Here is a 23143-nt window from a genome sequence, read left to right on the forward strand (position 1 = left end):
GTAAATGAGGACTAGGTTTTATTTGGAGCTTCTGTAACCACTGTGAGGAGTGTCCCTTGGGCCTCAGAGATAATAGAAAATAAAACACAAAACGTTACATGCAGTACAGGATGGCTGACACTTGTTTTTTTTTACCACAGAACCCATACAGCCTTTCAGTTAATTTTTGGATTTGATTAATTATGTAGAAGAAATTCCTCAAACTATGTTGGTTCTTCATCCAGCTTTCTCACATGCAATGAATCTTGGAGGTTTTTATCAGTTTAACCGGGTGACTATTCAATCTGAGCTACATCCTATATCTGCGCTGAGAAGGTTCCGGAGACTGTTCATCAAGGTCACCACCCGACCAAAACAAAGTGGGTAGAGTCAAACATAGCCTTCCTCACAGTGTGTACCTCTCCTGAACCCAGGAACCCTGAGTGGTCTGGTTGAGGTGGACGATTAGCCGCTGAACGAGGGTATGGTGTCAACATGAAATGCTACACTGAACACTGAGATCCAGAGAGAGAGAGAGAGAGAGAGAGAGAGAGAGAGAGAGAGAGAGAGAGAGAGAGAGAGAGAGAGAGAGAGAGAGAGAGAGAGAGAGAGAGAGAGAGAGAGAGAGAGAGAGAGAGAGAGAGAGAGAGAGAGAGAGAGAGAGAGAGAGGAGCTATAGAAAGAGGAAAAGCGAGTGAGGGAGAAGGAGAAAGACAATGAAAGGGAAAGAGAATCAGTGTGAGAGATAGAGTAAGACAGAGAGAGAGGGAGAAAGGAAGAGAGGGAGAGAGTGAAGGAAAAGGAAGATAGAGAGGGAGGGAGGGAGAAAAAGTAGGAGAAGAGAGAGAGAGATGAAGAGAGATCGAGGCTTTGATAGGGATCTTTCCTGACAGCCCTGTCCTCTTTGATAAAGGTTGCCTTACATAAGTGCAGTGCACACATCTCCTAACCTCCTGTGTGAGTTTTCAGTATACACCAGGCCCGCTGACAGAGACCCTACCAGAGCCAGGCAGAGCAAGGACCGTCAGCCTGTAAACCAGCTACACCACCTCCATGTCAAGCCCAAACCATCTCCCCCCTAGCAGGGACTACTGTAGCAGTGACACTGTCACGCTGAGTTAACGACACATCATGAGTCATACATCACCTCCGACACTCAACAAGCTGTCTGAAGGTATACTCACACACCTGCTCGAGGACCACATGACCTTCGGTAATAAACCTGAGTACATAGTATTTTGGATCAGCCAAACCTTTCAGTTCCAAAGGCCCAGATTTAGCTACTCAAACTCAAGGTAAATGTTTCAGTACAGTACTGTATAGCAGGATGCGTCTCGGTCCAAGAAACTGTTAACATGTCTGGACACGTCCATATATCAGAGTGCAAGTGCCACAGTTGTCACACAGGCCATGATACAATAGCACCAACACATTCCAACTGCCTCTGAGGCAGATATCCTACAATAACTGAGATATTTATGAATTGATTCTACATTTCTCATGACTACAATTATGAGGAGTGTCAGCTGGCGCGACATCACCAGCGAGCAGAGTTCCCTTCAGCCACTCCAGAACCTCTTCTCAGCTAGGAGATTGGGCCCCCATTCAAACATGTTGACACAGATTTATCTGTGATATCCTCTTAAACCATCCTCATACAAGATAATATTCTGATAAACAGATGGAAGCACAAACGTAATCAGCTGTTCTGCAGCGCGGCCCACAACATCTCCTAGGATGTTGAACACAGCGGAGAGTAGCAATTGTGATTGTGGCTTTTTGAGGCTTGTTGTGATTTAGGAGAAGTGTTTCTATGTAGAACAGATTTAGATGGTGTGTATGGTGGTGGGAGGACTGTGCGTGCATGCTTTCTTGTGTGCGCAGGTGTGTCTTTGGTGTGTGTTTGTATCTTCATCGCTGCACCTGTGTAGAGGAAACACACCTTTTGTCCCCCAGACACCCAGCAGGGGAAACAGTCGTGTTGCGGCACAGTACTTACGCCTACTCTCATAGATTGCCCTGGACTTCTCATAGAGGTCATAGGGGTCGGGCTTAGGCAGGCCGAAGGCCTCGGCTGAGTCTGGCACTGAGGCCCTGTGCAGGTGGTGGTTTGGGAAGGGGGCGCTGAGGGGGACAACAGGGGCAGACAGGCTGGTCTGGGGACTGCCCTGGCCCTGTTGGATGTCCCACTGCTCCAGCACCTGCAAACACATCATCATGGTTCAGTCACCGTCACCCTGCCCTGCCCTCCCCAGCCCTGGTCCGCCCAGCCCTAACCTACCCCGCCCTGCCCCAGCATACCCTACCCTACCCTATCCTCCTACTCCCCAATGAAGAAAGAGGACACTGGAGGGGGCGGTATCTCCGTGCTGATACCGTAGCGCTGGAGAGTACCCACAGGAGAGAGGGGACAGGGGTTAGGGAGTTATTAGAGGCCACAGCACTTGCCATCTCTTGTTGGCCTGATATGAGTGCACTGTGCAGCAAAACCAGAACGCCAGCTTAATTAAAAACAAAAACAAAGATGAAGGAGAGAGAAATAAAGAAGAAAACTGAAAGCAAGATGCCAGGGCTTATTAGAGCAGGTCTGAGCAGCGGAGCGTACCAATTATGCAACACAAGCACAACACCTCTGGGCTTCTGCAGGGTGAGGTGGAGGGAGAGAGGGAGGATGGGAGGGAGGGATGGATGGAAGGAGGGTAAGGGAGGGATGGAAAGAGGAGGGGGAGGGAGGATTGGGGGGAGAGAGATAGATGGATGGAGGGAGGACAGATGGAAGGAGAAGGGATGGGATGCAGGGAGGGATGGAGGTAGATGGATGAATGGATGGATGGATGGGAGAGAGGGGGAGGGTTTGAGGAAACAGATTTGAGATGTCAGTGTGTCTCAGCCATTGGCCCCGGGCTTCTCTGGCAGGAACTTTAGTGGCTGCTTGAGGGACATGGCCAGAGGAAGACCTCAATCACACAACACTCAGAGCTCTCCTCCAGTCTTTCAGATGAGCCTGAGTGTTCTAAGAATAGAGGAGAGTTTCTCTCTCTCTGTGTGTGTGTGAGCCTGTGTGTGTGTTTAATTTTTTTGAGGGGTTCTTGACAAAACACAGTCTTGTCCTCAGTGACATTGTGAAAGAGCCAAACTAGCGTCAAAAGAGACTGAATTACACTGAGACCACAAGCCACTAGCTCCTTTAGTTAATTCATTTACTCTTGTATACAAGCCGTGGACTCATCTGGGTCGGCATCAAATCTAACAATTCATAAAGCATCCTTCTGTCAGTGTTTTTGAGAATTGGAGAAGGGCCACAGGCAGTTTGGAAGACACCAGAGCTTTCTCGCTAAGTCAAAATGTCAGCCTTCGTGCACAGCCGATGAGAGTGTTGTCTGGCTCAGACCACAGTGTTGAGCTGACAGAGAAGATGGCCCTCTGAAGAGTCGGGACGAGTGGCAGTGTAAATGACACGGCCATTAGAGCAGCTGCTCTCCACCCCCCACCTGGACAGCTGAACCCTCGGAAATCAAGAAGGCCTTCAAGAGATGCCCCGTGTATGTTTAGTTTAAGCGACTGGGCAGATGTTTCCCCAGAGAGGCAATACAGACGGAAGGGAGGTCATGTATTAAAGTCTGCCCTCTGCCTCTTTTTTGCCCCTTGCCAAATCTGCTGCCGATCTGAGAAAATGTCTGGCCATGAAGTTTGATTGATGGAGACCTGGCTAACTGTAGGACCAAACTAAAGCACTGTCATACACTATTCCTTCTCTAACTATTTCTCCCTCTCCTTTTCGCTCTCTCTCATTTCGCCCGATTGCTGCCAAGCCCCAGGGTTCAGTGAAGGTTTAATGAGGTGTCATTACTTTCAGGAACAACTCCATTGCTGCAAAAATGAAACATATTTGAATGGAAGAGAGTTGGAAATTGTAGTGATTACACAGTAAGTTGACAGACATTTTATGAGGCCTTAGTTGACTGAGTTCATATCAGTAGAGACATTTTTGACTTTTGAGAGAAAGAGAGAGAGAGAACGAGACTGTGGGTGAGAGAAGGAGAGAGAGAGAGAGAGAGAGAGAGAGAGAGAGAGAGAGAGAGAGAGAGAGAGAGAGAGAGAGAGAAAGAGGGAGGCTTCAACAGCCATGTTGCTGACTATTCTCTGGAAGGGCAAAGTCCCCATTAATTTGCTAGACTGTGATATCCTGCAGCTAGGGAACAGGGAGGATGAACAATGAAGGACATCCGTGAGAGAGAGGAAAGAGTTACTGGGGACTGAGACCCCACAGAGGCCGTGTCCTGTCAGAGCTTGAGGGAGTGTGTTATAATCTGGCTCTGAAAGAATAAGGATGAGATGATTTTTGCTGGTGGTCCGAGGGGGCCGAAAGATGCATTGGCATGGAATAAGAGTCAGACATCAGACACCCAGTCACACACATACACACACACACACATACATACATACACACACACACATTATGCACACTCGCAAACACACACTCACCCAGGTGGATAGTGTTTACTAAATCTTGTGAGTAAGTGGGTTCTGTGTGCTCGTATGAGACCTCTGTGTGACTAGAGACCACCTCCCCAACATCTCAACCTCTCCTTCAGGGACTTTGCCTTTAGGGGCGATAACCCCCTCCACAGACTAGAAGACATCTTTCTGACAGGCTTGCCATTGGAAGCGCATTCAAGGGAAAACTAAAATGTCGGTTATTAAGAGAAGCAGCATTGAGGTAAAGGAAAGGATGAATTAATGAGTTGTTATTTCTTAGTATGTCTAGCAAAAACTCTTCTCTCACTCCCTCTCCAGTGACTAGTTATCAAATATGGAGGAGCTGAGAGAAGGATGGTGCCATTCCATTGGTCATAGATCTAGGATTACTAGAACCGCATTGGTTAAGCGCAGTTATGCTGCCGTTCTTGAAGACAACTGTAAACTGTCACTGACAGTCTGTTGGATGGAGGTCAGTCTGGTTTGCGGTAAGACGGCTCTAGTAATTCTTCATCTACGAGTGGGAAGCTTGACCATTTCCTGATCATGTGACTGAGAAGAATGGGTCAAAAGTCGATGTTGGGTTAAAAATGCAACATAATTGTCATGGCACAAAACATGACCCTCATAGTTAATGGAGGAGAGGGAGGGAAGGGAGGTTAAGGGGAGTAGAGCAGTCAATCTTGCACGCTGGAACAGCAGTTGAGCAAGTTTTACAATAATAAAACAAGAATTATAATCATACAGAGAAGCTCGGACACATACGCACACTGCAGCCACTGGCAACTAAATGAGGTGTTAGATTAAGATGGTTAAAGAAAACCAGAGAGGGGAGAGCTGAGGTTTAGAACGACTGCATGTTACCTGTTTAGGGGTCTTCCAGGGAGAATAGTGACCTGCAATGGTGAGAAAACAACAAAGGTTTAGGCCCAGAGAGCTGCTGCAGCCCGTAGTGCAGAAATGAGATGTTTACAAGAATTTTCCGGAGCTGAGTCATGAGGGGAAGGTAGACGGGGAAAGCCGAGGGTAGAAGCAGAGAGAAGACTACAACTTAGTGTGTAGTTGGAGGGTAAACGCAGAGAAGGGAAGAACATGACATCTCAAAAGTTCAAATTGAGGACAGCTTGTGTAGTGCTAGTTCATCGTAGATTGGCAAGACTACAATGAAGCGGGGTCCTGGACACAAACAGGTAAAAACAGGTAAATATTTTGGTCCAACAGTATTATGTTACCTACAGAGGTGAAACGTTTAAGACATTCTCTCCAGTGTATTGGATATATTAGTTTTGGTCTGTACTTGCCGATGTACTCCAGTACTCAGGGGTGCGGTATAAATGAATGGTGGGTTCTCAGCGGTTTGATGGTAGGACTGTACACCCACACACCCCTGGGATATGTATCCATTTCTACAGTAAATATTTCAAACACTTTTTACACTGTATCAAACTAGCAACACCCACTATGGCAAGACCAGAGGCACTTCTTGAATCTGCAGAGCGTGTGTGTGTGTGCCTGTGTGTGTGTGTGTGTATGATGATTTGGCCTGTGGGTATCTTTAGTGTATCGTCTGTGTGAGAGAACAGATCCTGTGTGTTTTTCTCCAGGACTACAATGGTAGGGAGGCGTTTCCGGTTAGAACGTGTCTCAGAAAGCCTTTCTCTAAATGCTATCCAGTCTACAATGGGGTATGCATTCCCCTGTACCCTTTTTCAAATCCTTGATCACCATTTTATGACCTTTCAAAAAAAGACCAAATAACACATTTTACTGAAGCTGCATCATTCCCCTCCAGTGGCATTCTACCAGCACAGCATCATGGGATGAGTAGTCAAACATACTGCCAGAGTGAAAAGCAAAGCAGACAAATATCTATGTGTCTGACATGAAAAGCACACACCATCGTACCCTTCACCCAAACTATTTACATAATGCGTCACACACAAACACAAACCACATCCTGTGTCCTCCTGATGCAATTCAGGCTCTTCCTGTCTTTCAACTGTTGACATGGACAACCCCCTGGAACAATGACTGTATGCAAATTGCTGGGATTGAATGGACGGGTGGCTGCACATGTTAAGTGTGCCAGGGTTTTCAGCTCTGTATGGCAATCACAAAGTAATTGCGGCCTCCATTGCACATGGTAAAAGAAAGAAATCGGAAAAAAAACTAAATGGAACAAAAACCAAGGTAGAGACCAGTAGGAGACAGAATGTTTTTAAATGATTCAATCTTTTTTGGTGAGTCATCACCCAAAGTGAGCCTTTTTCCTAGAAGCCTAGCTCATGGAACAGAAGGTGTTTTAAAGACGAGGAAATAACGACAGCTTGTCACCCTTATCAGCCTTGGACTTCCTAATGAATCCATGTGGCTGTTCCATCAGTGGTGCACAAAAGAATGAGATGATAGAATATAGATGATACAGGTTCACACACTCAAACGAGAGAAGAAAAGAGAGAGAGAAAGAACAGCCTTCTGGTCAAAACATTCTACAAAGATCCATGAGCGCTTTTTCTGCTGAAAACCAACCAGGCCTAAATGAAAGAGAGACCCATATGTCCAAATGGAATACAGTTTTAGCATATACATATTGTTACAGTAGAGCAACAATAGGGCAACAATGTGCACTACTGACAGAGGTAACGCTGGAGCTAAATCCTTCTAGAGAAGGAGGGCAAAGACAGAGAGAAAGAGATAGTGAGAGAGAGAGACAGAGAAAGGGAGAGATAAGGAGAAAAAGAGCGGTGAGACCAAGGACAGGCTATTCTCACAGTCTCTCTGTCTTGTTACTGGAACCGGTGGGTAGAAGAGTGTGGAGCTGTCCATTGTACTGAAAGTTCTATCCTATACTGAAGCTTACATGTTTCCAGCACCAGTGAGTTCAGCTACACATAATGTACTTCTGAGACCAAGCCTGGTTCACTGAGTATCTAGGTCACCCACAGCCATCATACACAGTATACATGACAGCTTATAACACTGATAATGAGGCCAGATAATGACACCTGTGACCAGATCTGCCACTGAAGCAACCTGGCTAACGTCGTGTAATGTAATACAAACCCCAGAAGGTCTGTGTTTGTCAGGGTCGTGTCACAACCACTTTTGTAACATATCCACAAGATTGAAAGAATATAGACTTTTTTTCCTATTAAATTTGTAATATTACATTATTTTTCTTCTTATCCCTTAAGTTCCCTTCCTGAACAGAGGTGTCCATGTGATTGGCTCCTTCAAGACAGGAAGTGAGGGACATCGCATGGGGTTCTGGTTCTACAGGCAGTCAATTATAGTGTTCTGAATCCTCTGACTGGGCTGTGGTTCCCATGGCAACCCCTGCTTTTGAAAGCTTTTGGCCTGGTCCTAATGCATCTCAGCAAGGTGGGGACCATGGATATTACTCCTGGAGGGTTGTACTGCATGTAGTATGTATAACAAGTTGACTTTAAACTAATGGAAATGTAGTGAATGAGTGTGGTATCTGGGCTGGGAGTGATGTCAATTCTCTATATACATTAAGCCAGAGCATCTGGAAAAGTGCAGTTTAATTCCATCTATTATCATTACTCCCTAATGACTCTTCGAGCTGCCACTGTGACACTCTTTGTGTGACTGATTCAGACTACACAGTATGTAGACATCCTGTAATGAAAGACACAAACTCAATTTAATACAAGTCTACATACACACATTCCCAAGCATATACACACACACACACACACACAGCCTGCGCTCTGCCTAAGAGCACTATAATATCACACCACCAGCCTAACTGCCGGCCATTTCATTATTGAAATGGGATTTGGATAACACAATGATTTAATGGAGGTGCTCACATCTTCCATCTCTTGAACACGCAGCCCTGATGACAGGAGGCTGATTTGTACAACATCAAGTACATGAAAAGTGATTACAATGGCTACTGATTCCATGTCCTTCTCGTGTGAGACCTTAGCATCCCAGCAGGTCTCCATGCTGAGGGGCAGTCGTTCGCCGCAGGGGGTCTGTGGCACGATAAGGCAGCGTCACAGCAAAACAACACCGATTCATCCGTGCTGTCTGAACCGACAAGGTCTCCCATCGTCCGTGTTAAAAGGGTGAGGGTCAATGTGCTAATCTAGGTTCACTGTCTCCAGTCGTCTCTCCCTCCATCCAGCGCTCACACCCCCCCTGTGGCCCTCTGGCCTCATTTAACCATTTCCTCTCCTGCTGTTGGGGACACGACCTGTCTGTTTACCCACAAGCCCCCTGGCTGTCTCTCCAAGTCTAAACTGATTGGCTATCGATCCCTGGAGGTTGCCGCAGACCTGGTGCTGGCTTGGCTGGGGCCCTCTCGGCGCATGCTGGGTAAAGAGCTGTGAACGTGGCTGTCGGCTCAGTGCTCCGCTTGGCAGACTGCCTGATTCAGCTCCTCTCTTACTTCGAGCCAATGAATCACTGTCTGAGCTGGCCCCAGTGCGGTACACTTCCTGGGCTGCTGTGGCGGGGTCCATTGATTCGAACACCTTTCCTTTCTCTTTTTCTCTGCTGGGTAGAGATAGTCATCATTGGTGGGGTCTTAAAAAAAGTCCACTTCTTGAAGACTATTAAGAGGACTCAGGACAGAGTTTGCTGACTCAACTGTAATGAGCAGAGTACGAGATAGAGATTTATCTACAGCCAGCTATCTGTCTTTGTTGTATATGTGTGCACATGTGTATGTTTTATGCAGTTTGTATATGCAAGTATGCACAGGAAGCCTCCAGTAAGCATCAGGATGAAGCTGTGTGAGCAAGCTGCACGCTACGCTGGCTCCCGCTAAATGGTATATCTCTAGGTGAAACCGAGCTGAAATCCTTCGACGCTAATTAGGCACTGCTGGTCTGGCTATGGAGGTGGCGACATGATGCAGGAAGCTAATGGTGTAGATAGCCTCTAATGAGGATGTCTGCTGCGAAAACGTGCTAATTATCAGTGATGGGAGGCCGAGCACACCGTTTGTTTGGCATAACAGTCTAGGAGTCAGTCGCGTGTCTCAGGGCTGGCTAAATATCATAACTTTATTAGGAGTGTGGTGGTTTCTAAGTGATGGTGGGTAATTGACTGGATGTTCTGATGCTAAGTGGCTCCATCTTTGGTCCATGGAGAGGAGTTTAATTCTGTGCCACCCCCCTCTCTGATACACAATGCGCTGGCTGGCTGTGTATACAGTCAGAGATACATGGAGAAAGACTGGCACACACATGGGGGCACACACAGGGGCACACACAAGGGCACACACACACACAGGAGCACACACACGTAGCCAACACACACACACATATATTCACGCCATTAAAAGATGTATGTTACCGCAAACCATTGAACGGATTCCTTTTGAAATCATTCAGACAGCACCGCGTTTAAAAACAGACACTGAATTGCAACACTCGACACAAGACACGCAACTTCCATGGAAACTCTCATCACCGTGGAGCGGGCAACCGGTGCCATGACAACCGGGAAGCGGGAGGGAGAACAAAAGCGCGTGTGGATGCTGGATGGTGAAAGAGGAGCGGCAGAAAATCATGAACTCACCACAATCTGTTTCCATCAGCACACTCGTGCTGTCCATCACAATGGCTCTTAGTGAGGCTGCTCCCTCAACCTGACCGACGCCTCCGGCCAGCGCTGACACTCTGCGCGCGGCCTCGCCCGTCATTTACAATGTCCTCCTCCGGTCAGGGGGGAGACGTTACCACGGCAACGCCGGGGGTTTTAAGACAACCGGGGCTGCGCTGCGAGGGGGTCCTGATGGGTGAGTGGGTGTCCGGGAGGGATGTAAATGCGTGAGTCGAGCCTTTGTAAGGTTGCTTTCATGCAGCGGTGCTGCGAAAAGAAGCCTTCTTTCTGATACCGCCGTCGATTCCAGCAGCATTTGGCTCTGATGTATCCAAGCACGGGGACAGTACCGTTATTTAACTGTACTGATGGTGGTCAGTGATGGATCAGTTATTTAACTGGTCTGCGAGAGCTTCACTGGTGACAAAGCAGGGGGTGTTATTGCGCTACGTGACCAGTAGATGGCCATGGAGGGAGTGCTTGGTGAAGGGGCTGTGAGGTGGTAGACCGGAGGCGTCTGTCTGGAGAGCTCTGATGCTTATTAGAGGAGACGCGTGGCAGCGCTACCCACACCACCATCTGGGCGCCATCGTCCCCGAGACGCTGGTGCACGCTAACACGCCAGCACACTCCGACGGAGGGGGTCGAGGCAGAGCGCGCACACGCTCGGAACGCCTAGGCCCTCGCGCTCGCACGAGCCGCGCGCGCGTCGGGAACGAGTCAATCTGGCTGGTGCGCTGTGGATGATGAGGCGTGCCGGAGGGAGGGCTGGCGACATGTGCGCTCACCTCGCGTTGAGTCACTCAGAGAGTGTAGCCGACAGCAGCAGAGGGCACTTGGACTGAGACAAAGCTCTTTTAATTAGGATGTATGGCCAGTGTCCAGTTCCCTGACAGTGGAGCCAAATTGGGCCGCATTAGGAGCTGGAACATCATTTCAATGGAACGGTGACAGTTTTATTAGAGTGTGTAATGGCCTAGCTAAACGCAGCCAGTGCGCCTCCCTGATTGGTTTCTTGGAGGGGGCCCTCTCTTCAGCTCAAGCCCTGGGGTCGAGATTGTGGGGGGGATCGAACAATGTAACCCCCCCCCCCCCCTTAAAGCGTGGTGGGGCGGAAGGCGGGAGGGAGGGGAGGAGGAAGGGGAGGGAGGGAGGGAAGGAAGATGAGGTGGAGGGAAAGTGTGAGGGAGCAAAAAGCACACTGGTAAAGCCCAACTATTCTCCAGGTCTGGAAAAGCATCAGGTGTGCCACACGCCACGTTCCTAAAGTCTGACCTGTGTGTCTGCATCTTCAGTCAGGGTGGTGGGGACGTGTGTGTGGGGGGCAGGCTGGTGGGGATGTTAAGCTAGCATCAGCACCCTCAGACATCCCCCCACCCCCCAACCCCCCTCTGTGCAGTCAGCCATTTGAAGAGCGGGCTGGGTAGGGTCATGTGTTTCGACCTTCACCCCCCTCTTTCTGCCAAGCAAACAGATGCGGCGTTCCGCCCCTGCTTCCTGCCTCGGGATCCTAGCGTGGCACGGCTAAACTGCGTCCCGGTTCAAAGTAATGAGAGTGAATATAAATCAGTGTGCCTCTCCATGGGCCAGTAGGCAGCATTTATATGTGAAAACCCCACTATGACCTTCTAGCTCCTCCTCCTCCACGTCCTCCTCTTCTCCCCCTCCTCCTCCACTTCCTCCCCCACCGCTGCTCCTCCTCCTCCCACCCCTCCTCCTCTTCCTCCGCGTCCGCCTCCTACTCCTTCAGAGAGCACAGACGGCGAGTGCTCTGAACACAGTGAGGTGCCTGTACAGATGGGAGTCTCTCCCTTTGAGTATGCCTGAGTTTGTGTGTGTGTGCGTGTGTGAGTGTGCATGTAATTAGGTGTACGTGCCACCGAGTGTGTGTGAGTAGGTGTGTGCGCCTGGGAGTGTCTGCGTATGTGAGTGCTCCTCCTCAGCACCTCACTATTAGGAGTAAGAGTAACTAACGGATCCTTCTGCTCGTAAACAGAGGGCTGTGGACCCTGTGTGTGGTTAAATAAAACCAGAAATACTGTATGAGGCGGTAACATAAATACAACAACTCTATTGACCTTTCTCTCTAGCTAGAGTAGATTCATTACATTCATCTGTTAATTCTGGCTTCCTCTTCCATCACCAGTGGCCAGTCTAAGCTACAGAGCTAAGCTCAAATACTGTTAGTCCTCATTCTGTCTCTTCTGGTACCCTTGAGTTAGCTTGCACTACATAATGGCTGACGGAGTAGTACCGAAAGTGCAAATTCTCTCCAAAAGTATGCTGGAATCAAGCACACCTAAACAAATGGAACAAAAACAAATCATTGCGTAATGGGATAAGACAATGTCTACCTCAGTTCACAGCTCAAAGGAAGACAAATCACCGGTAGTGTCTCTGAGTTCAACAGTCAGGGCGGGTCTAATTACTGAGCCTTAGACGTTATAGTGATTCCTCCACACTTCATTAGGACAGCTGGCATTAAGGGAAGGCTTAAGATCATAGCTGACTCACACACTCCTCATGTCCTGTCATTACCTTAACAACCCTCAGAGAAGAAGAAAGCTCACTTCCTGTTCTTCCTAGAGTACAGCCATAGTGATGTCACAATGACAGTAAGGACGTTTTAATGTTTAAAAAGGACATGTATCTGTAACATATAACATCCCTTTGGGAACAACCACTCCAGAGACAGGACAGAAAATCTAATATGTGTTAGTGGACTCATGTATCTCCTGTTCCTGACTGGAACCAAGGATCTGAACAAAAGATTGATAAACCATACACCGGAAAGAAGAATACAATGAAAAATCCTGTCAACGTCACCATAGTCTATTTCTGTTGTCCCTCTTACATATTGCTGTCGTAAAAAAAAGGCCAGTTGCGCAGATGAAACGAGGAAAGAACCTTGAACATGACTCAGTGCTTTACCCAGTGAGTACACAGCAGGCCATATCAATCAATGAATCTTTGTTGAGAGACGAAATAGCACTGCTAAGTATGCACAGCACTCATTCCTCTCGTAAAGCTGAATGTATAAATACTTTTTATCCTAGTTAGAGCGCTAAAGTACTGTATGGATGCATGTGAGAGAAGCTGTATGGTTGACTCCTTCTAGAAAACCTGTATGATCGGGTTCTGTGGTCTTTGGACCAAGGACACATACAGACAGACAGGACTAAACAGACTCACCTTGAGAGAAAGAGAGAGAGAAAGACAGAGAGACAGAGGGAGAGAGAGGGAGAGAGACAGAAAGAGAGAGAGAGAGACAGAGACTGGTATGTGTGTGTTGGTTAGCATTACACAGCCAGAAACCAAGTGCAGGTAAGACAGACAGAGACAGGAAGCAGGAGCCTTACAGAGAAGGAGAGCCAGCGGTTGACTGCCCCCACCCCCCCAGTCCTCCTTACCTCCTCCGCCCCTCTGCACCACCAGGCAGGTCTCGGTGCCCACCGCACACTCCTTCAGCAGCTCCACCACCTGGGTGTGGGTGAGGCCATGCACTCCCTGCTGGTTGATCTCCACGATCAGGTCGCCCTCGCACAGACCCGGGCAGCCCTGGGGCTCCAGCACCTGCTTGACCCTCTGGCCCGTGGAGCTGTCGGCGATGGTGAACCCGAACCCCTCCGCCCCCTTCACCATGGTCAGACTCAGCAGCTCCGCCTGCGTCGCCCCCGACGACGCCATGGAAACGCTGTCCTCGTGCACGGCGGGCTGGAGCGAGCCATCCAGGTGGGTGTCGCCCGGGTGGGGGTGTGGGTGGAGCTGCTGCTGCTGCTGGGCCACGCCCATCGGGTCGCCGCCATGCTCCTGGACGAAGCGCGCCGTCCGGGATATGTAGTCCATGTAGCTGTCGTAGTTGCTGCGGCCGTTGACCATCAGGGGGCGCTGTTCTATGAGGCCCAGGGGGGAGATGATGGCGCTGTTGATCCCGGGGTCTTCGGGGTCGTAGGGCAGCGGGTACCCACGGCACAGGACCAGCGTGACGCTCTGCCCGATGGGCACCGATTGGAAGAGCTTGACCACGTCGGCATGAGTGGTGCCCAGGACGCAGACGTCGTTGATGTACACGATGACATCACCTGAGAGATCAGAAGACGCTCGATGAGACTTGACGGGAAAAGAGCTACATAGATAGGACCCCCCCCAAAAAACTACCTAGGACCAGAAACATCCTCCATTATTGTCCAATATTAGCTAGCAGTTTTAGCACCAGCACTTCACGTCAGACAATAGATCACAGTTCCTGCTAGCAAGTGAAAATTGCACTGAATAATCAGAAGGATTCCTCTCTTCCTACAAGCTATTTAGATAACAAAGCTCACAGCTTTCAAATGAACCCTCCCAATACAATAACTCTCTCTTTTTGCCTCTGTCTAGATCTCTCTCTCTCTCTCTGTCTGTCTTTCCCTCAGTGTTTCTATTTGTGATAACTCCCTCATGCTGTGGTCTATTGAATATGGCCTTTTGTGCTCGACTGTGAGAGATACACAACCTCTATTCACTAAGATGTCGATGAAGTTAGAACACAAGGTGGGATCCACATTCAATAGCAGTCTATCTAAATGCACAGCCCAGGTTGATAATGACATGTAATTATTTTTCAATTATAGACATCATTATCATGCTAATTACAGAGAGAGAGAAAGAGAGAGAGATAGGGAGAGAGAAGGGGAAGGAGAGAGGGATAGAGATGGACAGGGTCTATGAAAGAGGGATGAGTGTTAACACAGATTGCCTCTTAGTCATTTTACTAACTGAGAGCCACGACTATCAGCCACCTTGGCTCCAGTTGAGAAGACAGGATCAGTAAACATGGGCAAAATCCATTTAGACACTGGACGATTTCCGTGATCGACTGAGCACATGGAATTGAACCCTGCCCTGCAGGTGACCCCGGCTTGATCGGAGGCAGGTGTGAGAGGAGAGTACGTCCAAGAGATGAGTTAAGATATCAAGGTCATTTTCTCCCTGTCTGGACCAAGTCAGCTTGGCCCTGTTGTGTGACCAGTGTACGCTCACAGAGAGCAGATGCTCCACTGGTGTTGACACAAGCCCACAGTCCTGGAAGCAACCTGACAAGTGGGACTTTTTAATGAATCTGGATAAACGCCTGTGACATTTGCCTTGAGCCCGTGTGTCAAAATCAATACGTTCACACGCGATCCTGGAAAACAAAACGGTACCTTGTGACCTCACAGTCCCTTCGCCGTGGCCTAGGAAACCCCTCTCTGTGGCGGTGGGGGAGGGGCTAGCATGACATGGCAGAGGCTAACCTCGCAAACACACGCCAGCTAGAATGGGCAAACACACACTCAAGCTACCCCATTAACCTTTATGCAGCAATGTCCATGATGGTTGTACATACAATCACCTCCACTATAAAACCCGTGCTCTAGGACCAAGGACAGGGCCTCTAACTCCACCATCAGCTGATCATGGGCGATATGACAGATTCATCATCCTCTGACGCTGCCTCATGACTATGGACACGACAGGAGGGTTCCTAAACCCTGCCAAGAACACGCCAGACCGTCTGAGCTGTAAAGAGAACCAGCAGGGTGTGTGTGCGTGTGTGTGTGTGTGTGGGAGAGAGAGAGAAATAGTGAGAGCAGTTGTGTCCATATGTGTGGATGTGAAGGACAGAGAGGCCATCTGGACCTTTGGCATGTGTTCTCACAGAGAAAGGGTTGGGGTCTGTTGTTGACAGGATGACAAGCACTCCCGGAACACACTGCTGTTAACCTGTGCGCCCGCCATCTTCCAGGACCCACCACAGCTGAACAGCGTTGTGGAAACACACCCCACAGGGAGCCGGCTTCAGTCTTTAAGAAGAAAAGTGTCTGAGTGAATTCAAAACACCGACAAAAGTGTGGCCCAAGATGCTGCAATTTAAGCATTCAAGGAAGACAAGAGGAGAGATGGATGGATGCAGAAAGAGGAGAGGCAAAGAGAAGATGTGCTGCCATGTGAGGAGAGGAGGGACAATCACACTGCTGCATTGCCAAAAGAACAAGAAACATTGTACCTGGCCCAGTCCAACCCAGTGTGATGTCCAAATACATTAGAAGGGAACAAATCCATGCAGAGAGGACTAACAGGCCTGCCAGTCTCAACCCCCTGCTGACCTTCAGTGCAGCTGCCTGGTCTGTGTGTGTGTGTGTGTGTGTGTGTGTGTGTGTAACTGACGTTACAGTGCTGCAGTCCCCCCCCCTGTGTGCTTCCGCCCAGGAGTTATGGTGCTCATAAAGTCCCCATAGTGATTAATGGAAGAACACAGCCCCCCAGATGGCACACACACATGCACACACACACACAACCACATCTATGCAGAGTCACACAGAGACACACAAGCAAGTGTGTGACCTTGGCAAGAAGTATTGGCACACAGACACACATATACACACACAGACAAACAGGTAGACTATCCTGCTGGGTCACCACTGCAGATGGATACTAGCCCATTGTTCAACACACACACACACACACACACTCACACACACACACGTTAAGACTGTCCTGCTAGCTCACCACAAGCCCATTGTTTGTAATATCCCTCTGTGACACAGACTGGGAGCAGAGCGCTAGTGCACACGCTTCCCTACAAATGCGAAACACTGCTACACTGCCACACTGGTGTGCGTACCTGTGGCCATCTTGCCGTCGTCTGCAGCAGGGCCATCCGGTATGACGCTCTTCACCTGCAGGAACTCATCGGGCTCATCGCCGCCGATGATGGTGAAGCCGAAGCCCATGTTGCTCTTCTGGAGCGCCGTGGACAGGAAGCTGCCCTTCAGCTGGGTGGCGTCCCGGGTGAACAGGGGCTTCTCTGTGGGGGGGGGGGGGGGGGGGAAGAAGACGCCGACCAGCACACGCACGCACACACGAACAAACGTACACGCAGAAAGAAGACGTAAAACGCACACTGTCAGCAATTACACACACACTGGATGGCTACTCAATGTTGTTCAAGCTCTCTCAAGAGTCATATGCACTTAAATGGCAAATGCGGGGGCCATCTTATCTTCTGGTGGAAGGGCATGAGGCAAGGCACTGCTGTGGTGGGGGGGGGGGGGGGCTGGGAGGGGGGGGCACATTGACACAGGGAAAGGGGCAGGGCCATGACACAGACAGTGTCCAACAGTGGAGAGCAGCCTGACAGATGCAGGTGGGTTTCTTTGCTCTAGCTCGAAGTGTCAGTGCCAAAACCTCCACCCCCCTGCCTGCCTGCGGCCATTTACATTTTCATCAGTTCAACTTGTCCTATGCCAGGTGTTTGGTTGCTGTAAACACACTCTGAGCCAGAGCAAAACAAGGTGCAGAGACATGGGGTGAGCTCGCCATCCGTTTTTAGCAGTCCCTGGCTAACTTCCGCCTCTCACAGGTTGAGGAAAAGCAGGTGCGGAATTCTTTCGGAACATTCCGGAATGACATGCGCTCTGGATCCAGCTGTAGATGCTAGGGAGATGGATGGGGATTAACAGGCCAGGAAGTGAATCTGTGTCGCAGAGGGAGGGAAGCTCAAATCTCAGCCAACAAGCGCTGCCATGATCTAATGAACCATCTCCTTCTTCTACCATGCAGAAACAACTCTGCTCTCGAGGGTTCATATCCTCTGTAACCTGGCTGCCACCAGTCCAGGACTTATTACCCATCTCTTTCTAGTGTTTATTCACAATACTGCCTGCTGATATGAGGGGCAGGAAATAGTGTATCCAGCCCCAGGCATGTTGGGTCTCTTGCAGGGGAGGGAGGGGGGGGCTGGGTGACTGGGTCTGTCGCTGCATGCTGAAGAGAGTAGCACAGGCAGCCAGAAGACAACAACAAGCCTCCTCTCCCCTGGCCTACTTACTGAGAGAGAGCCACAGGGGGAGAGCCAGGCTACAGACAGGCTGCTGCTGCTCACACACACAGGCTGAGGCGTGAAGCGGCCGGTGGTGGGGCCAGCGCGCAACCCTCCGGCCCACCAGGAGGCGCCGTAGCGGGGAGACGGCGGCGGCGGCGGTCGCGGACGTACCGTGCAGGCCGAAGACCGCGGCCCTGCAGCCCGCCACCGGGGACCGTGATAGGTCGCTGAGGCTCTGGCAGCGCTCAGGGGCGGGGCCTATGTGGGCCAGGGAGGGTCTGGGGAGGGTGGCGGAGGGAGTGGCATCCTCCACTGGCATAGGGGGGAGGAGGGTGGGTGAGTGGGTGGGTGGGGAGGAGAGAGAGCCTCACTGCACAGGAAGTGTAACCACAGAGACAAGCCGTCACCGACTGGCGATAGCTCTGTTTCTAGGGAAACAAATGGCCTGCACTCAACTCATCCAGGCAGTTTTAGCATGGTAAGCCTCTCAGTGAAGGCCCTGCTGACAGAGCACGTGCAGAGCTGTGTGCTCCAGGCCAGGGACAGTGTTAAGGGGGAGCTCACACTGACACAGAGGGCCTCGCAATCAAATGAAATACACATATTCATGAAAACACTCGAGATCACGTTTCCAACGATGCAGACTGAAATGAAAAAGTGAACACACGTACAAATCTAGAAAAATCGGCGAGATTCGGAACAAAGAACGACCTGTCTCATCCAGTGTCTTCGCTGTGGGATCGAAAACCAAGTAAGCATCCAGCCTAACAGCATTCTCTCCTGTCGGAGTGGGATGCAGGTGGAGGTGGAGAGACGGAGGGGCTTACCTCTGTAGATGGTGGGCAGGGGCAGCGAGGACAGGCCCTGGCTTTGCATCTGCTGCTGCTGCTGGACCCTTCGCTTGGCCTCCAGAACCGGGTTCTCAAACTGGGTCCTCCGGTTTATATGGCTGAGGCAGCACACGGGACAAGAGGAGAAGATAAAGGAGGAGGATTCCCAGGGCTGCCCTACGCCCACCCCCTCCCCCTCCCCCTCCCCCCTCCCCCTCCCCCCTCCCCCTCCCCCTCCCCCCTCCCCCTCCCCCCCCTCCCCCCAACTCTGTGAAGAGTTCTAGAAGCTCTATGCTATGATTCATTCAAAAGTCTGTGTCTCTGTTATGGAACAGAGACGCAGGATGGCTTCAGAAAGTAAAAATGAACAAATGCCCAATTAAGTCTCTCCTCTGAAACTCACCCAGTACTGTAATCAGCTTGATGAATCATTAGCGGTGTGGTTTACTGAGCCTTCGCTCACATATAAAAGAGATCTCTCATCCAAAAGACTTTTCCTTAAACATCCTACGTCAGTGTTAATTTGGTGTGACTCTGGGTGCAAGTCCATAATTATAAATACTGTAATTTGCAAGTGTGACATGAAATAATTAGTCATCATTTGGATATCCCCTTAGTGGGAGACTAAGAATGTGTCTCAGCTCACAGACTGCATACACACACACACACACACACAAGTACATACTGTTAAATGACTCATATGTTAGAGTGCGTGTTAGAGTATACATGATAATCATCGGGTTTGGCATCTTCTGACGACAATCTCATAGTGACATGCGTAGAGTTCTACGGCCAAACCTTCAAAACAAGATGATTACGCTCATGAATTACCTAAAGAATGTATAAAATCGCCTTAAAAGCTAAGATGTAGCTGGAGAGCAGCTAACACCAACTCCAAATGTAAAAGAAATGATCAAAATTAAAAGTACCCTCAGCATGTCATTACAACAGTGTCAACCGCAAATAAAGAATTCTGATGTTCAAAGAAATCACAGGCAGATGAACTAACTAACTATCAGCTAAGATTCATGTCTGTCAACAACGGTCAAATTTGTCGTCGCTATCTCACAGCTCCCTATTCATTTGTTTGGATATTGGTTAGCACATACAAATTCAGCACAGAGCCAAACTCAGGATTAGTACCAACAACAGAAAACCTTCAACTTCATTGGTCATATATGAAGAAAGAAAACAAGCTAATGGCTGACTCATTTCAGTTCTCAACTGGGTAAAATCTGTTTATATGTTGACCCACAAAAGCTCACCAACCAAGCTCAGTGGAACATTCTGCTCCAGGACTCTTTAAGAAAGGGTGTAACTTCCACAAATGTATCTCTCCTCGACATATCGCCAACATTTCAGTCTGAACGGACAGATACTATACTGTTCGTACGACCCATGGTTTTCCTAGGTACAGAAGAGTGCGGTCAAACACCCTTCCTAGAAGGGCTAAAAATAGATTGCCGTTCTCCCTGGTGTGGAGCAGAGCAGAGTGCGTCCAGCCAGAGAAACGACACCTCCCAATAGGAAGGGTACATTTAGTACAGCACGGAGGGAGGAGACACCTTACACTCTGCAGCCCATAACACACACATACACACACACACAAACATAAATACACACAAATCCATACTGTACACAAGCCACACGCAAACACACAGACACACACGCACAAACACACACACACACACACACATTAACCAGCCACAAAGACTGAGCAGCTGCAACGACCACAGATGTAGTTCATGTCTAATAAATGGAGAGGGTGAAAAGGTTACTGTAGGGAAATCAAAACAAACATCCAATATTAAAGAGCTCCCAACTTACTCTACATAGTAGCTGCCATAGATCGGGTCATCGATTTTCTCCCAGCCATACGGGAGCTCTGAAAGAAACAACAACAGATGTATTGTATTACTCACGGGACTGAATTACCATGGTTGGCATATTGACAAGCCAACAAAATCTCCCCTCTCTGCATTTGATTACAGCATCATCGCATAGTCGATCATCTGTAAGGAGTGGATGTCATCGTAACAAAGAGGCTGAAACAGTTTCTGAACACAGTCGGTGAACACTGTGGCGTTCCTAAACGCTCGGCAGGGTTTAGCTCTGAGGCTGAATGCATACTGTAACAAAGATACAACGAGCAAACACCTTGTTCTCCAAGTAAGACCTGAAATGAACACCTCTAACGTATAAATAAATTGGCAGCTTGCAAGGTGGCCAAATGCTCTGGTAATTTTGCAACAGATATCACGGAGTCCTCTCCACAATTAGATCCAACATGCATAGAGTTGCTGAATTTCAATGTCTTGAAATATTCATGTTTCCTGCATCATTTCCATGTTGTGAATATTCAGTTGTGATGCAAGGACGTTAGCATAGATTAAACGCATTAACTGGAGCACACACATAGCTTGAGGACTCAAACCCACACAACATCCACCGTAACACACTCCTAAATGACTGTGTTACAGTGGGACTGGAAACCGACATCAAACCATATTACTCTCAATATCTCACAGAATATGTTCATCTGTATGACAATAAAGGCTGGTATCAACATCAGGTCATCATGATGATCACAGCATGGTTCCAGCTAAGCCATTCCTACCTAATAGTGGTGGTGATGTCAGAAGGAGTGAGTTGTTCAGGTATGAGGAGTGATGATGTGTGTGGTGATAAGTCTGTTCCTAAAGCCTGGCATCGCCAGACCAATTTGCTAATTCGCATTTAAACTTGAACCTTTTAGTTCAATTTCAATTTCCAAGGGGCCTTATCAACGGGAGCAGACCAAAATGGCATGGCAATGCCATTGGAAATCATTGGGTAGATACAACCAATCAAAGCAACAACACTTCTTTCATCTAGGTTATTTATGAAAATGATTCAACGGTGCTGCTCTGTACATATAGTGCTAAACCCACCCCATATCAAATACAAGGTTGTGATAGACCCCACCAGATTTTGGTTGGAAGGAAATCTGTTTGAATGCGAGGGTGGACGGAGACATCTGCCAAAGCAAATAAACCATGAGCTGGTAGGCTGGTCTGGTTCTCAGGATCATGTTCCTCTGGACCACTGATCTCTCTCTCATGAGGATGGGAGTGGAACAACACCAAGGGTGAGAGAGGAGCGTTTCAAGTTGCAGTACAGATCCATGATTAAGGTCGCTGACCCAACCTTTAGATTGTGGACATTTTTATCAGGGCTGCTATGATCTGCTACTCTGATCTGTCCGTCCGGTGCAGCAGCGGGGTCAGCAAATCACTTTTGTTCTTTGGTGATCAAAGCAGATCTTCTGAAGCCCAGACCCTGTCAGCGCTCGTGTTGACAGGACTTCCTGACTTCAGGACTCCCTTTCCCCTTGCTTCCACCGCATTGGCCCTTCCAGACTCCGGTCTCACGCACCCGGATGGGAGGGGAGATGAGAGAGGAGATGTATGCTGCTGGATCACAAACAGCAGCAGTCGCACCTCCTCAAACACACTTCCAGATACCAGGGCCTTTTTGTGTGATGCTTGCATGAGTGGGAGTACGTACACGCAAGCGTGCGCACGCACACAGGAATTTCACACAGCTGTGGCATGCAAAAATGTTAGTTTTTTTTCCTAGCCCACACAAAGAAGTCTTTACATTATGGAGACATATTCTCCTCCTCATCCACTCTCACATACATAAAAACAATGCACCCTAATCTACACCATGCCTCTCGTCTTCACACACACACACACACGTCAGTACAACACGCACACATGCACACACACAGTCTGACACACTTAAATTTCCCTCTGGGGATGAATAAAGCACTGATCTATCTACCTATCTACTGTATCTTCAGTTGACAGCCCAGGGGTTCCCCTCTCAGAGAGCTCTGGGTCGATTCTCAGGCCCACCTTCAGTCATTAATTATGAAAGAAACTGTTTCATGTTTTCACCTCCACTGATCTACACACACACACACACACACACTTAAAACAAGATCAAAGTCCTGTCATGTATTTCTACAGAGAGTGTTAATGAAACGCCATTCTATAAAAATGTTCGACTTCAGAGAAGGAGGCAAAGACTACTTACAGAAGGAGACAAAATCTCTCTCTCTCTGTCTCTCTCTCTCTGTGTCTCTCTCTCTGCTTCATCCTCACCAGACATGGTTGAGGCGCGTCTCCAACCCTTCTCTCTCAGCAGCTTGTGCTAGAGGGATGACTATCTTGAACAGTGTGTGAGTGTGTGTCTGACTTTACAGGTGCACAATGCCAGTGTAATGTGTGTACACCAAAGGGGTAACACATCTTCTTGTCAGTCTAAATGAGCAGCACCGGAACTGTCATGCTGGTGTGTGAAGGTAGTGTAGGAGTGTTTAGAAGGTCGCCCCTGTGGAAACAAGCTCTACCCTGAGGCCTTGTCTGCAGTCTGCAATATAACT

General features: G+C 48.9%; 1 protein-coding gene across 1 annotated transcript in view; it reads right to left on the reverse strand.

Moving 5' to 3' along the window:
- LOC124469764 (membrane-associated guanylate kinase, WW and PDZ domain-containing protein 2-like) overlaps positions 1 to 23143 on the reverse strand; it is a 38467-nt gene that overhangs the window by 14596 nt on the left and 728 nt on the right. The window contains exons 2-8 of the mRNA XM_047023255.1: positions 20704 to 20843; positions 20542 to 20640; positions 18712 to 18833; positions 16685 to 16867; positions 13449 to 14120; positions 5323 to 5354; positions 1979 to 2180 (exon numbers count right to left, since the gene is read on the reverse strand). Of these exons, the coding sequence (XP_046879211.1) occupies positions 1979 to 2180; positions 5323 to 5354; positions 13449 to 14120; positions 16685 to 16867; positions 18712 to 18833; positions 20542 to 20640; positions 20704 to 20843 (1450 nt within the window). The remainder of the gene's footprint in view (positions 1 to 1978; positions 2181 to 5322; positions 5355 to 13448; positions 14121 to 16684; positions 16868 to 18711; positions 18834 to 20541; positions 20641 to 20703; positions 20844 to 23143) is intronic.

The sequence above is a fragment of the Hypomesus transpacificus genome, chromosome 7 (assembly GCF_021917145.1).
Source record: "Hypomesus transpacificus isolate Combined female chromosome 7, fHypTra1, whole genome shotgun sequence".
NCBI lineage: Eukaryota > Metazoa > Chordata > Actinopteri > Osmeriformes > Osmeridae > Hypomesus > Hypomesus transpacificus.